Raw genomic sequence first — 16,875 nt, 5'->3', positions numbered from 1 at the left:
ATAGGAAATTTAATTCCAAACACTCACTTTTTCTGCAATCATCTCCAGTCAAATTGAACGGACATTGGCAGTAAAATCCTTCAGTCAAGTCTATACAAGTTGCTCCAGGTGGGCAAGAGTTATCTTTGCAATCGACAATATCTTGATCGCAGTTCTCGCCTGTAAATCCTGGTGGACATACGCATTTGTACCCACTACCGTGATCCACGCACATAGCACCATTCTTACAAACATTTGCTTCACATGCGTCGTATTCATATTGGCATCCTATACCAGAATAGTCTACTGAGCACGAACAATTTAATCCTGAGCCATAATCCTTACATTGACCTCCATTCATACATGGATTTCCAATACATCGATCTGGCGCAGTTTCACATTGTTTACCATCTGTTCCGCTGGGGCAAATACAGAAGTAGTCCTCGAACAAATCAATACAACGTGCATCATTTTTACATGGGCGGGTGGGTTCACATGACTCGATTAACTGTTCACAACGATAACCACTCCATCCTGCTGGACATTCGCATTCGTACGCTCCAACACGATCTTGGCATTTTCCTCCATTAAGACATGGTGCATCTTCACAATCGTCAATGTCTGTTTCACACAAGGTACCGGTATATCCGTCTCGACATTGACAGACAAATGTATTGTCTTTGTCCAGACATCTGTCTGTTCCAGTAGGATTACATGGGTCACTTAAACATTCGTCAATTTCAGTTTCACATTGCAGACCAACAAAACCAGGCCTACATTTGCATTGGAAGCCATCAAGTTGATCAACACATGTAGCCCCATTCTGACAAGGATCGCTTGCGCAATCGTCAATGAAATGTTGGCAATTCTTTCCAGTGTAACCAGGTTCACAGCTACACTGGTATGCATCAATCAAATCAATACAGTCTCCATTGTTCTGACATGGATCGCTTGCACAATCATTTATATTAATGTTACATGATTCTCCAGTCCAGCCTGGCTGACAGATACATTCGTGGTAAAAGAATTTGTCAATGCACATGCCGTGGTTGCATGGCTCCGATAGGCATAAGTCGATTTTCTCTTGACACCGTTTACCTGTGAATCCGCTTGGACAAGAACAACTGAAATCATTTACAAGATCTGTACAGTTAGCTCCCAACAAACAAGGGTTTTCAGCACAATCATCTGTGTTGGTTTCGCATAATTGGCCTTCCCAGCCAGCAAGGCACTCGCATTTGAAACGTCCTTGTTGAAGGGCCACACAAGCTGCGTCATTCTTGCAAGGATTGCCATTTGCAGTACATGGATCAATAGTGATGTCACATTCTTCCCCAGTGTATCCACTGCGACACAAGCATGTGAAATTGTTGTATCCTGGCTCGTCTTTGCACATTGCTCTTGATGGACATGTATCATTACCACAATCACTTTTCTCTTCTTGACAGTTGATTCCAGAGTAGCCTTGAGCACAAGTACACTTATAACCTTGAGGAAGATCTTTACATGTTCCTCCATTGTAGCATGGTTGAGATGCGCACTCGTCAATATCGATTTCGCAGCGTCTTCCAGAAAATCCTGCTGGGCAGAAACATTGCACTTCATGGCCCATTGGGACGCACAGTCCTCCATGTTGACAAGAGTTTTCATTGCACATGACAGGTTTACACTCTTCACGGCCCGTAGCACCTGGTCCGTCTGTTTTCATTCCTGTTGGGCATTCATTACATGTCAGCATTCCTTCTACATTTTGGTAGAAATTCTTTGGGCACTGTGAACATGGTGCCAATCCGGTAGGTGAGTATTGACCAGGTGGACATTTTTTACGACACTGATCAATAGATTGTGCAGCAGGTTGGAACGTAAATGTACCAGTTGGGCAAGCCTGGCAATCTTTGAATCCTCCAGTAGGTGGATCGCTAGAGAACGAATTAATGGGACATTCCAAACAAGGCACTAAACCAGTTGGAGAATAAGTTCCATAGCCGCAAACAGGTACGCAAGCACCCACGCTCTTTGAACCATCCTCTCTTGTATACGTTCCTGTTGGACATCTTAGGCATGATTCTTGACGCTCTCTGTTTTGGTAATATCCTTTGGGACAAGGTGTACATGTTTTTTGGTTTTCTCCTGCATAAGTTCCAGCAGGGCAATGTAGACATCGTGGAACATCACTTGTATCCATATTAAGAACTTCTCCTGCAGAGCAAGTAAATCCTCTTGCAATGGAGCTCTTCAAAGCCCTTAATGGTGGGCACTGATTGCCAATAGCCGATACATTCGAAATTGGCTCAATGACAGCGCTTGCATATGGTACGCTCAAATCGAAGATAAGTTGAAGTGTAGACCCACAAAGGTCATATAGCTGAGGTTGTCTAATTGCCGGGACGATTGATAAAATAAAATCTATTTGTATCATATTTTCCTCAAGTAATTTTGGTACAGATTTGATGAATGATACATTCATATTTACGTTCACTGCAGAGCAACGTTGCGATAAAATATTGTTCAAGTTTGGATAATATTTACCAAGCATTTCTTGATACTGTGGAAGACATGATGGAGCTACTGCTCCATTTGCTCTGTATATGGTTGTGGCAGTAACGTGATAGTCAGCTTGTTGAGTATTTTCTGAAACACAATCTGGTACTACTGAAGATGGTTTCCATAGTCGTTTAGTCTCACATGAAAATTTCTTTACTGTATCTTCATCCGTAAATCTGAAACCTGGTTTACATGTTGCAGTACAATCAATTCCTTTGTCATTAGATTTACAGTTTATATTGCCATTGTTTGGAGGCTGCAAGTCCCAATCGACGCACTGTGTTGCTTGTACTGACACCTGGAAGTTACATGTTGCTTTATTGTTGAATTTGTCGGTTGCAACTACGGTCACGTTTTCAAATCCTCCAATCGGAATAGTTGCACTCTCGGGAATGTATTGAATAGTAACTTGATCTGAGTTATCCGATACCTTAATACGTTTCCTAGTATCGTTGAAGTTCACGACATAACTGTCCTGCTTATCTACAAGCTCTATAACGAAACTTTGTGGGCAGCTCAAGGATGGAGGAGTAATGTCAGGTACTGTAATGTTGATCTCACAAATGGCAACATTTCCGTCATAATCAAATGCAACGTATTTCACTATTGTGTCTTGGAATACATATGAAGGAGTTTTGAAACTTTGAGGTTTTACTTCTAACCTAGCGATTGATCCTGAGTTATCTATAGCGACGGGCTCTGTGAAATTCACCGGCATAATGGCACCATTTTGATCACGTTTCACAATTATTGGTTGTTGAGGACAGTTCTGGAACACTGGTGGCTCGTTATCCACACACGGAGAATATCCATAATCATAGCCCAATAGTGGATCTGTTGATGGTTCGTCACAACCCATGAGCTCGAATTTCAAGCACGCATTATCCATGTAACTCACAATACCCAAAATAACAAATCGAGCTTGCACAAACTTGGGCAGTGTAATCATTGCTAACTCTCCGTAATTTCCGGGGTCCCGCATGGTCAAGTTGAAGTTGGGGAAGTAGACTACATAATTTTCATTTTCCGATTGTTTGTAGAAGAATCTGATCTCTGTAGGTCTACCAACAATATCATTTGTAACAACACCTTTGACAAGGATTGCCTTAATTCGATTTACTTTTCCTAAGTCAACACTAACATATGTAAATGCTTCTTGCTTTCCACACCAGCCAGTGACAGAGTTTAGTCGAATGTTTTTGGCTTCATAGTTTGGCCTTTCTGAAGTTGCATTTATGGCGTGGTCTGGAATCTTACCGGAAGATAAACCCAAAGGTTTAATGACTTTGCATTCTGGCTCTCTGATACAAGTGATTGGTCGAGGATTAATTAAAATGTAGCCAGGTCTTGAGCAGCCGAATAATACCTCCGAGCCTTGCTCATAGCTCTTGGTGATTTGGTAGCCATCGTTAGGTCTTCCTGGATCTTCACAAACAGGTCCTTCGCAGCGTAAATCGCCAAAGTCCCATACGCCATCCTCCATACATCTAACAACATTATCATTTTTGGAGCTTTGACCTGCCAATTTGAACGTATTTTGACAACCGAAGAAGAAAGAACTCTGGAATCTTGTATCCCCCTTTTGTCCATACTCTGCACCTGGAGTGGGCATTGGTTCACCGCAATCTACCCGAGGGCATGAAGGAAGCGTTCCTGACAACCAATAATCTGGGTATCCAGCCTTAGGATCATAAACACATTGTCTAAATCCAGAAGAAATTGAGTTTCGTAGCTTACGACCAGGAGAATTACAAGTTAATGTAACATTTTCACGGAATGGTACTAAAATGCTGTCCTTATCTTGTCTCAGTACTGCAAGTCCTTCGTTTTTATCATCTGGCAGGGAAACGCACTTTGCATCTATTATCAGAGAAGAAAGGATCAATTTGTAATAATCAAGATATATAACTTAGCTACAAAAATGAGGGGATTAGAAGCAAAGTAAGGGGTGTAAGTGACAAAAAGAGTTTTGAGAAAATCGAAGAGAAAACTTGCCGATCTTCTACGAATGATGTTATTTTTATGTTTGACGGAAAAATCACATAAAAATACTATCAGACAGCTTGAAAACAGGAGAGATTTCCAGTGTACTCAACTCAAAACAGACTAACATGTCACTTACAACCCTTTGCGTTTGGGCTCCCTCAAATATGAACGCACATAAAAAAGCATCTTTTAAACTTACATATGCACTCTGGAGTAGTAGCGTTCCATTCGCCTGTGGACATGCAAAGCAACGAAGTACTTCCAGAAATAACATAACCAAAGTTACATTGGAACTGAACAACATCGCCAAAGTGGTGGTCTACCTTATCCGTCAAAAGTTTTCCATTTTCAGGAGCAGACAAAGTTGGACACATCATCGGAACGCATGTTTTATTTCGTTGGTAGACATCGCCATCTCGTTCACCACTCTCAGCTCTTTCAATAGTGAATCTGTTGGGAGAAATAAATCAATAAATTAGATGTTTGCTGTAATCGGAGGTTCGGTAGTGAATAGTAATGCGTACTATTAAAACAATGTAATCCAAATTACATCAAATGGTTATAGAAACACTGTTTTCTACGATAGAACTTAAAAATGTTCGAAAAAGTATACCAATTGTGAGAAAGTTTGATTCTTCAGAGAAAGCATTTCATGATTTGGAAAAGTTATGCATAAATTTTTATTGATTATTTAAACTATGGAAATCTCGTTTGTTTGAACTGAATATCTTAATGATTTCTTCTCATTGAGCTAACACCTATACGACTATAAGTATCACATGCCATTGTCGTTTGTTCACTTACCCTGCTGTTCCGTTTTTGGTGAATAGTTCGTATCCTGTATTACATCCACAAGAGTATGATCCAGGGGAATTGATACACTTTTGGCGACATCCACCATTCTTATTTGAACATTCATTGATATCAATACAGTCTATACGTGTACATCCCATTACTTCCAACTTCAGACAAGGAGCGATCATGAAGTCTTGCAGTCTAAATCGGACATACCGTGCCTCAATAGGTATCGGTAAATTTAGAATTGACAATGTGGGTTCTAAAATTCTAAACTCTACAGCTGTACCATCAGGATTAGCATAGTCTTTGAACACATCAGTCACATCATTTGTGTACTGTATACGAATAGCGGATGTAAATGCTAGGCTGCCATCGAATCGTTGCACGGACATGGTACGGAATCCTCGGATTATTGTAGGTGCTTTAAAATCTAGAAGCACCCAGTTTGCACCAGGATCCATAGAATTTCCACACCAACCTGCCGAGTTGAGTCGTAGCATCTATAAAAAAAAACATATTTACTGCTCTCAATCCTAAAACTTAATATATATACTAACAGATTTTTCATATCCATCCTCGGTCGAAGAAACACTGATACTATTGTCCGAAATACCTCCAGTCGCCAAACCCAAATCGCCAACTGGCCTACATTCAGTAGATGCCGAAAAACCTGCCTTGCACTGACAGTAGAATGATCCAGGCGTATTCACACATTCGGTTGAGGCTACATCGCATGGGGCCGCTATACATTCGTTGATATCTACAAGAAACGGGATGCTATGGAATCTTCCAATATTATTGAACAGTAATATTATACCTTCACACATCGGCAAAGTGTCGAACTCTTGGTCTGCGTTGCACTTTACTATATTGGAACCAATTTGCTTGTAACCCTTATAACACTGTATTCTCGCTTCATCTCCGAAGTAATATTGGCGTGTTTTATCCACAAAGAATCCATTTTCTATTTCCGGAAATCTGAGGATCCAAAGAAGATTACTTATCTTGTCAATTTATATATGAATCTATTGAAATTTACTTGAAACATCTTTTACGAGAACATGTTGGAACAGGACTACTCCAGGTTCCGTTCGACATGCAATTCAAAACTGGTTGTCCACTTCGCACATATCCAGATTCACATTCATATCGTACAATGGTACCGTAGCTGCGCCCTCCGCCATTCATAATGGTAACATTTGCGTGAGGAACTTCCGCTAACGGTGAACACTGTGATGCTAGACACGACGGTTGTCTTTCCCAGTTTCCATCAGCTAAACAGGATATTTTCTCGATGGCATTACCAGAAGCGAACGCAAAACCGGCGTAACACTGATACATGGCAACTCCACGATATGTTACATTCGAAGATCCAATCGAAAAACCATTATCGATCTGAGGAACTGGTCCACAGTACACCTCTGTGAAGAAAATATTAAACTTCGTATATTTCGAATCTTTAATGTAAGGTTATTTTACAATAACCAATGTGTTTCATACCTTGGCACTTAGGGATGTAATCGATACTCCAGGTTCCACCATTTTGACACCTAGTGACGATTTTATTTTTTCCGGTTGCAAATTCTTGTCCGATTGGACAAGTAAATGTAATGACTGTCCCGAAAGCCGTATCACGACTGGAAGCTAGTGCCCCAATACCTGGTTTCAAATCAGGGCAGTCTGCAGAAAACTCCGCGAGCCATCTGTAATCAGAATTAAAAATGAGTCAAGATTTTGCTTTAAACAATGAATTAATGTGGTTACCCCTTGTCGTTGTGTAAAGCATCAGATACAAATTTAACTAGAATATTGCCTGAAGATGCAGTAAGTGTAATTTTCGGCACTGTTGTTCCTGTGAAACCGTCTCCAGGATGAAGACGCAGACCAGACGTAGAAGAGCCATCGAAGATTTGAACTTTGTCGCTTTTATGTACGTTGAAGTTTTTGAATCGTAAGGAAAGTGGTCCTCCCATTGGGTTCTTGATTTTAATGAAACATTCTTGGTTATTGGGATAGTTAGCTAGATCATAAGCCGGAGAAGTAACCGTTCCATTCAATGCTGTAATGGTTGCTGAGCAGCCTTGTGTGTATTTTATGTTAAATCCTTTCTTTGAACCACCGAGGGAAGTCTTGAAAAAAACGTACAGTTTGTTACTGGTTGATATAATTACTCTATTTCTGTCACTCAGAGAAGTTCCGGTTAATCGAGTAATCGGTTTACTGTGGGCGTTATCTCCATCTCGAACCAGAATGAAATCGCGGTCCTCATTAAGGTTCAGATCTTCAACTTCTAATGAAATCACTCGACCGTTTTGAGCTTTTATGATGTACAAACATTCTAGCCCTCCAGGGTAAGTTTTCGGATAACCAGGGCTAGTTAACATCTGTCCTTGCGTTGTTGCTTGTAACACACCACCACAAGTTTGGGGCTCAGTTTTCCATGTTGCTCTGAAACCTTTGCGTTCAACGCTTCCATCAGAAGTGAATTTAATAATCATAAAATTGGAGGCAGTAATAAATGGTTTGCTGGTAAGATCATTCTTGCCGGAAATAGTTGCAAGTGATACAGCCTTATCTTCAGTCCTTCCACCTACCAATATTTGCACAATATCAAAATTCTTTTCGGTATCGAATTCCTGGAACTGTAAAATGATGTTTGTTCCTTGAGGTCCTTCTAAAGTCCACTTACATCCAGACAATGCTGGATACTTCTGAGGGAAACTGGGTGATTCTATTACGTCTCCACCGGATTGCATATGGAAATGACATGCATTTGGACAGTCCAGTTCATCGCTTCCATCTCCACAGTCATCATTTCCGTCACATTTGAACGCTTGATTTATACAAGCACCGTTAGAACATCGGACTGAGTTCTGAGGACACGCAGGTCGTTCACACATAAACGGTAATAAGTTTTCACATGTTTCCAACTGCCACGTTTGCATGTCGTTCACGTTTGAAGCTGCAACACATTCACCAGCGGCGGGGTCTGGTTGGTTCAAAGCCCAAAAACCTGAGTATTGTGAAACTAATCCACCTGCAGTAGATTCTAACGTATTTGTCCTAAGATCGTCCAACGACGCAAGACCCAACCAATACATATTGGCGGTTCGGCCTCTAGATTCGCCAAAAAGGGCGATCTCTCGTGTCGCTTCATTTTCTTCAAATGATTCAATCGTTGCTAGCTCCGCACCGTATCTGTAAAAGAATAATAAAACTCAAAAACTATGATATATGCTCCACATGTAATTACATACCGTTTACATAATTCTGCCGATTTCTCCCAGGAATGCTTAACACTAAAATATTTGTAACAATTTAATCCTCTTAGTTCCCAGCCTATCGAGCACGAAAAAGGATCCTACAATAGAATATTGTATTAGTCAAACATCTAGAGCAAGTAATTGTTGAGCATACCTCTGCTAATACTGTGATAAATACTGAAGCTAACCATATTATCCTACATATTACATGTTTAGCCATCTTTAACGTGAGTCTGTAAATAAAAATTGAAAATAAAACGAAAATCATAAAAAATGGTTGAAAACTATACGTACACATTTATTTTTACAAGCAAAAAATAATCACATTCCAAATAATCGCCAGAAGGTTGACAATGCAGTCATCCCTTATGACCTCATATACGATGAGCAATATGATGATACTATCGGTGTAGTCATCTTACATGCTCATTCGATTATAGTGAGCTTAGCCTATACATTCCCTGTTTCACATGATTATCTCATGTCATCCAGGTCAAAACAAAACAACTTTTGAATTAGAAAATGTATATTAATTTAGTTTAATTGAGAAAACATCCATTTTCGTCGTCGGACAGGCCGCATACTAGTAGCAAACAATGTCGGACAGTACTCAATACCGGACATCGTACAAAAATGAGGAAATCGTGGTCAAATCAAGACGATATATTATTTTTAAGAAATGTGATTGCATCGAAGAAAGCGCATATTTTTTAAATTTGTAACGTTTGTAAACTGATGAAACATTGACGTATTGCCTCAAATTTGATCCCAATTTATATCATATTGAGTTTTATAATATTTTTCATTAATTAGGTACTTAAATACAAAACCAAAATTATAAAAATAAAATAAATAATTTCGAAGTAATATGTTTAGCAGGTTTAGAGGTCCTGTACTGGGGGATCTTTTCCTTTTATGAGTACCGATGATCTTCCACTAAATGCATAGTCTTCATTGGGGAATGGTAACCCAGAGAAAACCCCACTTTTATTCTTTATGAATAATAAAGAAGTACTGTCAACTCTTTAAAACTCGATAATGAAGAAACCATTGAGTTTGTAAGATATCGAGTTGTACAGTCAACTCTCCATTTCTCTATATCTAGTTATAAAACTATAGTAATAGTTGGTTTTTATGGCTACCTCGATGGTCCCTTGAACAGTTGCACCGATTTTCTTTTCTATTAGTCTACATATATCTTCATAACTCAATGGTTTCTTCAATATTGAGTAAGGGAGAGTTGACTGTGTGTAAAACAATTATGGCTATGATATCAAAATATTCTATCGGTTCACAAAGGCATAGGGTAACCAATATATTTTGGACCTCTGTATATTTTTGATCCCAGAGCCATTTTTATACAAATTTTCCCGTTTAAATCAAAAGATCACCTTAATTCGCAGGTCATTTAGGAAGATAGGACTGTTTTATAGTTGCATCAACCATCTTTACATAGAAAATGTCTTTATTTTGACTGATATAAATTTGATTCAATCTGTTCATCCATACAACCGTTACAAGACGTTTCACGCAGAAATTTGTCAAATGTAAACAAAAACTATTTCAAAATTCCTGGACTAAAAAGCGAATGTGCTTTGCGCTTTCTATTGTTGATCGATAGATTAGACTATGTGCTAGCATTTTAAACCAACAGTTTCATTGACTTAGTGTCCAGTGAAATAAAATCTCCGGGGTTCCAAAATATATACTTTGAGAGTCTATATACAGTGCTATATGATTTTACTGTTTTCGACGTATTTTGAACTATCTATGACCGTGTGATCATTTTTATTTCACAAATGAAGCTGTTCTCTACATTTTGGCATGTTCACTGACTTGGTTACGCTTTGTAAATAATTAATTGATATAAAAACTCAAAATCACTTTCTTAGATAGTCCAAAATACGACCGTTACCCTACTACTCTGATAAAAAAAATACAAAAAATGTCTTTTTGTAGCAGTGCTAGAGGAGCATAACAAAACATAATATGCATATCTTATTGTGATGTAATTTTGTTTTAAGGCCGAAAAAAATAAAATATTGAGTTATATTTACTTTGAATACAATTTTTGTTGATTTTTATCATTTTTCTAATAAAATTTGATAAATATTTTTGCATTTGCAAAATTTTCGCTTTTTGAAAAGTCTCCCATTTTCCGGATTTCTGGTTATTTGGTTTTATTTATTTTTTCTACGTCTAGTACATTCAAGCAATTTTAGTTTTTGATTTACAAAACGGAATATATTCTATTGAGTTTCCATTCTTAAATTTTATACGGGGAGAGGGAAATGTTCTGATCATCATTTAATTGTAGACTAAGTGAAAGTGATTGAAAATTGACTTTCTGTGACATAAGCCAAATTTTAAATTCCTTGTTTTATTTCAAAACATACATTTTTGTTTGTCCACTGTCGCCCCTTATACCGAGTATCATATTGTTTTAGAATTTTAAAATAATTGATCAGAGGCTTGTAACTGAATGAGTTACATCTATTATAATGTTGATACTTTATACTTGGTTTGATATATTTTTGATAGGTTTGAAACATATTTAATTATATTCAAATTACAACTCATATACCTTTTTGTTATGATTTTAGTTATTTTAACAACATCCTGCATCAAGCTTGTAACAACGATATAATGTCCATAACATAAACACATAATAACAAGCTGATATAATTTTGGTATGTACCTAAACTGCACATTTTCGCATAACAGTCCCATTTATATAGGAAATCATATAGATCATGGGACTGTTATGCGAGTAGGGGCATAGCACCAGGTCATTCGACTTACATTTAGTATAGTCGAGTATCATATCTCACATAACTTGTGATTTCACCCTGAAAGCCATTGGTTAGCTTGTTGTTACCGAGCAAACAAGTGGGTTTATATGTTATTCAATAATGCTACGATGAAAAAAAGACCCTCCTCTATTTCCCAGTGGTCCATTCATTCGCTTAGAAACAAGGAGCTGCACACGTGGCATTTAAGGCGTGATCACAAATTATGCGAGATATCTTCTCTTCTTCTTCTTCTTCTTGGCATTAACATCCCCACTGGGACAGAGCCTGCTTCTCAGCTTAGTGTTCTCACGAGTACTTCCACAGTTATAAACTGAGAGCTTTCTATGCCTAAGTTGCCATTTTCGCATTCGTATATCGTGTGTACGATTATACTTCTATGCCCAGGGAAATCAAGGAAATTTCCATTACGAAAAGATCCTGGATCGACCGGGAATTGAACCCAGACACATTCAGCATGGCTTTGCTTTGTAGCCGCGGACTCTAACCACTCGGTGAAGGAGATATATTCCAACATATTAACAGATTATTATTATCTGTTTTAGGGTAATTTTCAGTCTACGATTGTTTCATCTCCATTTTTTATATTGCTTGACACTAATTTTTGAAAATTTTTCATACAAAATTCTGACCAGATCATTAGAATTTGTGGTACTTTACTGGATGACGTTTAGGCATTTTTCGCTCAAAACAATAAAATGTATTGTTTTAATGTTGCGATCCACAATCTTTAATTTTGCATAAAATTCTTGTGAAAAAATATATTGAAAACAATTGTTAATGCCCGCAATTACTTAAATTCAGGATTTGGAAAATTTGACGATCATTGATACACGAGCCATAATTTAATCTCATTTATCCGCCTGTACTCATACACTGAAACAAGCGTTGAAGTAATGAGAACCATGAACAAGTTTTTAAATCTACTATTCCAATCACGATTGAGCTATCAAGAACGCTTTTTATTTGCGTTTCGGTCCCTCTCAATTCAACCGCCGAGCGGTAAGCGTTCGCGCTTGACAATCGCAAGATCCTCGGTTCGATTCTGGCTTGCTGCAAGTTTTTAACCATGATACACAGCTAAAAATATGTTGTAAATTTAAGTTTATATTCATGCACATATCTGGAGCTTCAAAATAAACTGAAATTTCAATGATAAATCGCTTATTTTTCAATCAAATGCACTTTAAATTTACACGATCATGTAGCATTCAAGCATCTTTAGGTGAAAATTAAACAAAATGCCGTAACAATAGATGAATTTGATATATTTTTACTCTATGCTTCAGTTTACACTACATTGGAATTTAAATATTTTTATCTGTGTATAGTAATTTTTACTATCGAAATGGTACCATGGTAAAATTGAATGCACAAAACATTTAAAATAAATGCAAATTTAGTCTGCACAAATCAAGTGGCGTTGTATATTCAATTTAACCCTCTAATATTGTCGGCGCGGTAAAAAGTTGGAATCGGTTTCTCGCCGAAATTGGATTTTTCTCAGAATCTATGCGAGATACCTTACTTCGGAAGTGATGCATTCTATTTAAATCTAGATGCACTCTAATGCGCCCTACTTCCGAAGTAGGATATCTTGCATGAATATTGAGAAAAATCCATTTTCGGCGAACTGTATTTTCAAACGATTGACCGAACTTACAATATAGTATTTTCAACTGCAACGCTGTTCTCAGTGTACAACACACATGACATGTATCGTTCGTGGAATGAGCATGAACCTATGCATGCTATAAAACGTTTGACTTTTACTGTGCGCCCTGTTTTCAAGTTGCCCGTGAGAGAAAGAGCGAGACAGCACCTACACACGGTTATGGTTCACGAACTGTTACACTCTCCGAATATGTTTCGATCGGCTCATTCGGATCAAAATCCAAATACTGCCTAAAATATCGTTGATTGCTTCTGCGCGATTATTTCCTAGATATTTTAGAACTATAGCGCAGATTAAATCATATTGCATTATTGTAACTATGGATAGGTCAACCGTTTGGATATAAATCGGATTTGACCCGCCTTTCTAAAACGTAAGCATTACTGGTTGATCTTGATCACTAGTTTGAAGCATTGCGAAACAGATTAATTAAACAATTTTGGTGTTTAATATTAATAGGGTAATGACTGTTTATTTTGTTCTCAAACGCTAACAGTTGGCGCCAGCGGCAAAAATTACAGACAACAACCTTTCGAACATTCAGTTTCTATTACTGGCCGCCGAGCGACGACACTGTTGTTTGTATTCCTCCCACTGATCGCGCTACGCTGGATTCTCAAATTTCTCAAACTTTCAACACAAGCGCATGGAAAAATGGTAGTCGGAGAACTGTCAAAACGTATGGAAAATAACGAAAAACGTAAATTACTTGCAATTAGGAAACTAGATCAAAAAAGTGTTGATTAAAAATCAAACGTAATGTGAATAGATAACTTTTTGTGTTTAGTTCATCTGCCATGGTGTTTCCTTTGCTTCAGGATTTTATTTTTACTACCACTGAAAAAGTGCCAGCTTTGAATATCGCCCTGACTCAAACAATAAAAAAAAAAATGGTTTCAAAAATCGTTGTCTTTGCATCAATCATGGCACTAGTGGTTGTGCTACTTTTCTCCGAATGTCATTTCCCCGAACGCCACTTCCCAGAATGACCCTTTTCCAAGAACTTGAAAGACCTGCAATCAAATTAAGAAGTTGCATACCAAATGACGGTTCATTCACCACCCTGAAATGTATGAAATTATGACAATAGGGTAACGACTGTTTATTTCGTTCATAACCGCTAACAGTTGGCGCCAGGGGAAAAAAGTACAGGCAACAACCTTTCGAACAAAGGGGGTCCGTAGCCTTGAGGTTACGCTTTCGCTTCATGGTCATGGATTCAATTCCCAGCCCCTCCAAAAAAATAACCCATCCAGCCACCAGAAGACGCCGCACGGAGGACCGTGCTTAGGGGAACACATCCATGCTCCGTCTGTATCAGATGGTGACTGAGACAAACTGACCCACTTCGCAGAGCAATGGACTATGGTTGGCGCCAGCGGCAAACATTACAGACAACAACCTTTCGAACATTCAGTTTCTTTCACTGGCCGCCGAGCGACGACACTGTTGTTTGTATTCCACCCACTGATCGCGCTACGCTGGATTCTCAAATTTCTCAAACTTTCCACACAAGGGCATGGAAGAATGGTATTCGGAGAAATGTCAAAACGTATGGAAAATAATGAAAAACGTAAATTACTTGCAATTAGGAACCTGGATCAAAAAAGTAGTGATAAGAAATCAAGTGTAATGTGAATATATAACTTTTTGTGTTTAGGCGCCGTCCACAAATTACGTAACGCTCTAGGGGGAGGGGGAGTAGGCTCAAGCGTTATGGCTCATACAAAAATTTAAAAAAAATCATACAGAAAGCGTTACGGAGGGGGGAGGGTGGTTTCAAAAATTTTCCTATTGATTCATTTGAATCGATTCTATTTTCAAGCTCATACAAAAATTTACAAAATCAATCTCGAAATGCAATTGCATATGATTTTAATTCCTCCTTGAAAAAACGTTTCAAATTGATAACAGTTCATGGCTGATTTAAAACTAGGTTTATGGTTTATGAACTCATTAAAAATTCTAATAAATTTCATCTTTTTGAATCGAAACAAAAAATCGAATGAAGAAAATTGATTCACTCGATTGTGAGTCCACCTTCCAACGATTCAATCAAAAAAGCAAAAAATCGATAAATCGGAACAAAACAAAATTGATTTTCGGAACTTCTATAGCAAATAAATTTTCTAAAGGAGTCGAAATATAGTGAATATTGCCTTCCCGGTTCGTTATTTTAGTAAAAAAGATCGGCAATTCGTTGATACTACGTTTTTGAACTTGTGACATACCGTCATGGAAATCACCCGTAAAATAGTCTTACTTCTTTTATTTAATTGAACAAAAAATGTAAACAAACCGCCTCCAGGGCAACAAATCGCCACAGCGGATATAACACAATTTCCAACTTCTAACGATAAATTTGGTTGTTCACTATCCAAATTTGCTTATTTGTTCTCATTAGGCATCATACGTTTACCGGTTAAAGTACTTTTTCCGGATGGAATCATAAATTTCGTAACGGGGTAAAGGACCCCCAACTGCTAAGAAGAAGACATTTGCGTGATGCAATGTTTCAAAATCTTTGTTTTCCGAAGAGTATTGCACGAATGTTCTCATCAAAGTCTAAATATCATCCGAAACAAAAAAAGAAATAACATTTCTATGCATATTAGCCGCTAGAAACGGTGACATAAATTTTATTTTTGTTCCCAATATTGCCATAGTTGTTATTATAGTTGGTACTTCTACCCTATGTACAAGCATTTTCACTGAACTATTTGCAATTGCAACACTATTCCTTGTAACTCTTAAAATTATGAAATTATATGTTCCATTCATCTATTCCATTACAATCATTACCACGGATTATCCAACTAGGGGAAAAAACACCGGTTTTGGCCAGCCTAAGAGTCAATAAAAATTATATGGGAAGCTCTATTTTTACTACACATATGTCAAATGAAGCTTTCAATCCATATTATGTATGAAACATATCGGAACTGAACTGAAACCATTTTTTCGCTTTTAAAATATCGTTGGCAATATAGGTTACCAGAACCAGTTTCGGCCAGAGATTTAGCTTCGGTCCCTAAATTGGCCAATTCAGTCACATTGAATTCTTATGAGAAAGGACAAATTAGGAGTGTCCTGGTCAGATTAGGTGTATGGGAGTTAAAATTATAAGGAAAATTAAATGTTTTTTTCAACGTTTTGAATCAATTCGGGCGAGTAAATTAATGTGGCTCTATCATGTGAATATGATCTACTGAACATAAAAAGTTTCATGCTGATTGACTATGTAAAACGGTGTATATGTAAACGGTGTATATTTTTGAGTTATTTTTCTCTCCCTATTTCATTCGCTCCTTCTATTGATGTCAGAGAGCAAAGCGCAAAACAACCCAAAAACCGAACCTTAGAGTGTTACCTCAAATTTGAGAACGTGGCATAGTAGGGAGCTGGATCCTATTATTGGCACTTCTGATTCACTTCGGCACTTATAAGTTTCAGACGATTCGGCCGAGAAAAACCTCCCATGCCAAAGTTAATCATGGAAGTGCTCACGTAGCTCTGCACCCTACTGGAAGTTGAGTTATTTGGTCTGCCGGTTGAGTGAAAAGAACTCAATTCAAAATTAGGTTTACGCACGAACCCCCGAATTGAGTGGAATAAACTTACAAAGTACCTTATTATCTCCGTGTAGAAAGTATCATTCCTTATTTGCTAATAGTAAGATAAACTTGAAGTTTTATCTGGCGTCTGCGTTCAGTTCCCGGTCGGCCCAGGTTTTTTTGTAATAAAAATGTTCTTTTACTGCCCTGCGACTAGAACGTCATCGTACCTACCACAGGATATACGAATGCTACAATGGAAATTC

The 16,875-nt window shown here is 37.9% G+C and overlaps 1 protein-coding gene across 2 annotated transcripts in view; it reads right to left on the bottom strand.

The window, feature by feature from the left end:
• LOC5569978 (sushi, von Willebrand factor type A, EGF and pentraxin domain-containing protein 1) overlaps positions 1-16,875 on the bottom strand; it is a 41,517-nt gene that overhangs the window by 12,019 nt on the left and 12,623 nt on the right. For both annotated transcript variants that reach the window (XM_021844340.1, XM_021844339.1), the window contains exons 3-12: positions 8,725-8,803; positions 8,565-8,668; positions 7,072-8,505; positions 6,808-7,010; positions 6,347-6,728; positions 6,125-6,285; positions 5,865-6,067; positions 5,314-5,807; positions 4,709-4,959; positions 28-4,383 (exon numbers count right to left, since the gene is read on the bottom strand). In XM_021844340.1, coding sequence (XP_021700032.1) covers positions 28-4,383; positions 4,709-4,959; positions 5,314-5,807; positions 5,865-6,067; positions 6,125-6,285; positions 6,347-6,728; positions 6,808-7,010; positions 7,072-8,505; positions 8,565-8,668; positions 8,725-8,790 — 7,654 coding nt within the window. In that variant the 5' untranslated portion in view covers positions 8,791-8,803. The remainder of the gene's footprint in view (positions 1-27; positions 4,384-4,708; positions 4,960-5,313; positions 5,808-5,864; positions 6,068-6,124; positions 6,286-6,346; positions 6,729-6,807; positions 7,011-7,071; positions 8,506-8,564; positions 8,669-8,724; positions 8,804-16,875) is intronic.

This window comes from Aedes aegypti, chromosome 2 (assembly GCF_002204515.2).
Source record: "Aedes aegypti strain LVP_AGWG chromosome 2, AaegL5.0 Primary Assembly, whole genome shotgun sequence".
NCBI classification, from domain to species: Eukaryota; Metazoa; Arthropoda; class Insecta; order Diptera; family Culicidae; genus Aedes; species Aedes aegypti.
Note: the sequence above shows the minus strand (reverse complement) of the source record. Positions and strands in the feature narration are given on the sequence as shown.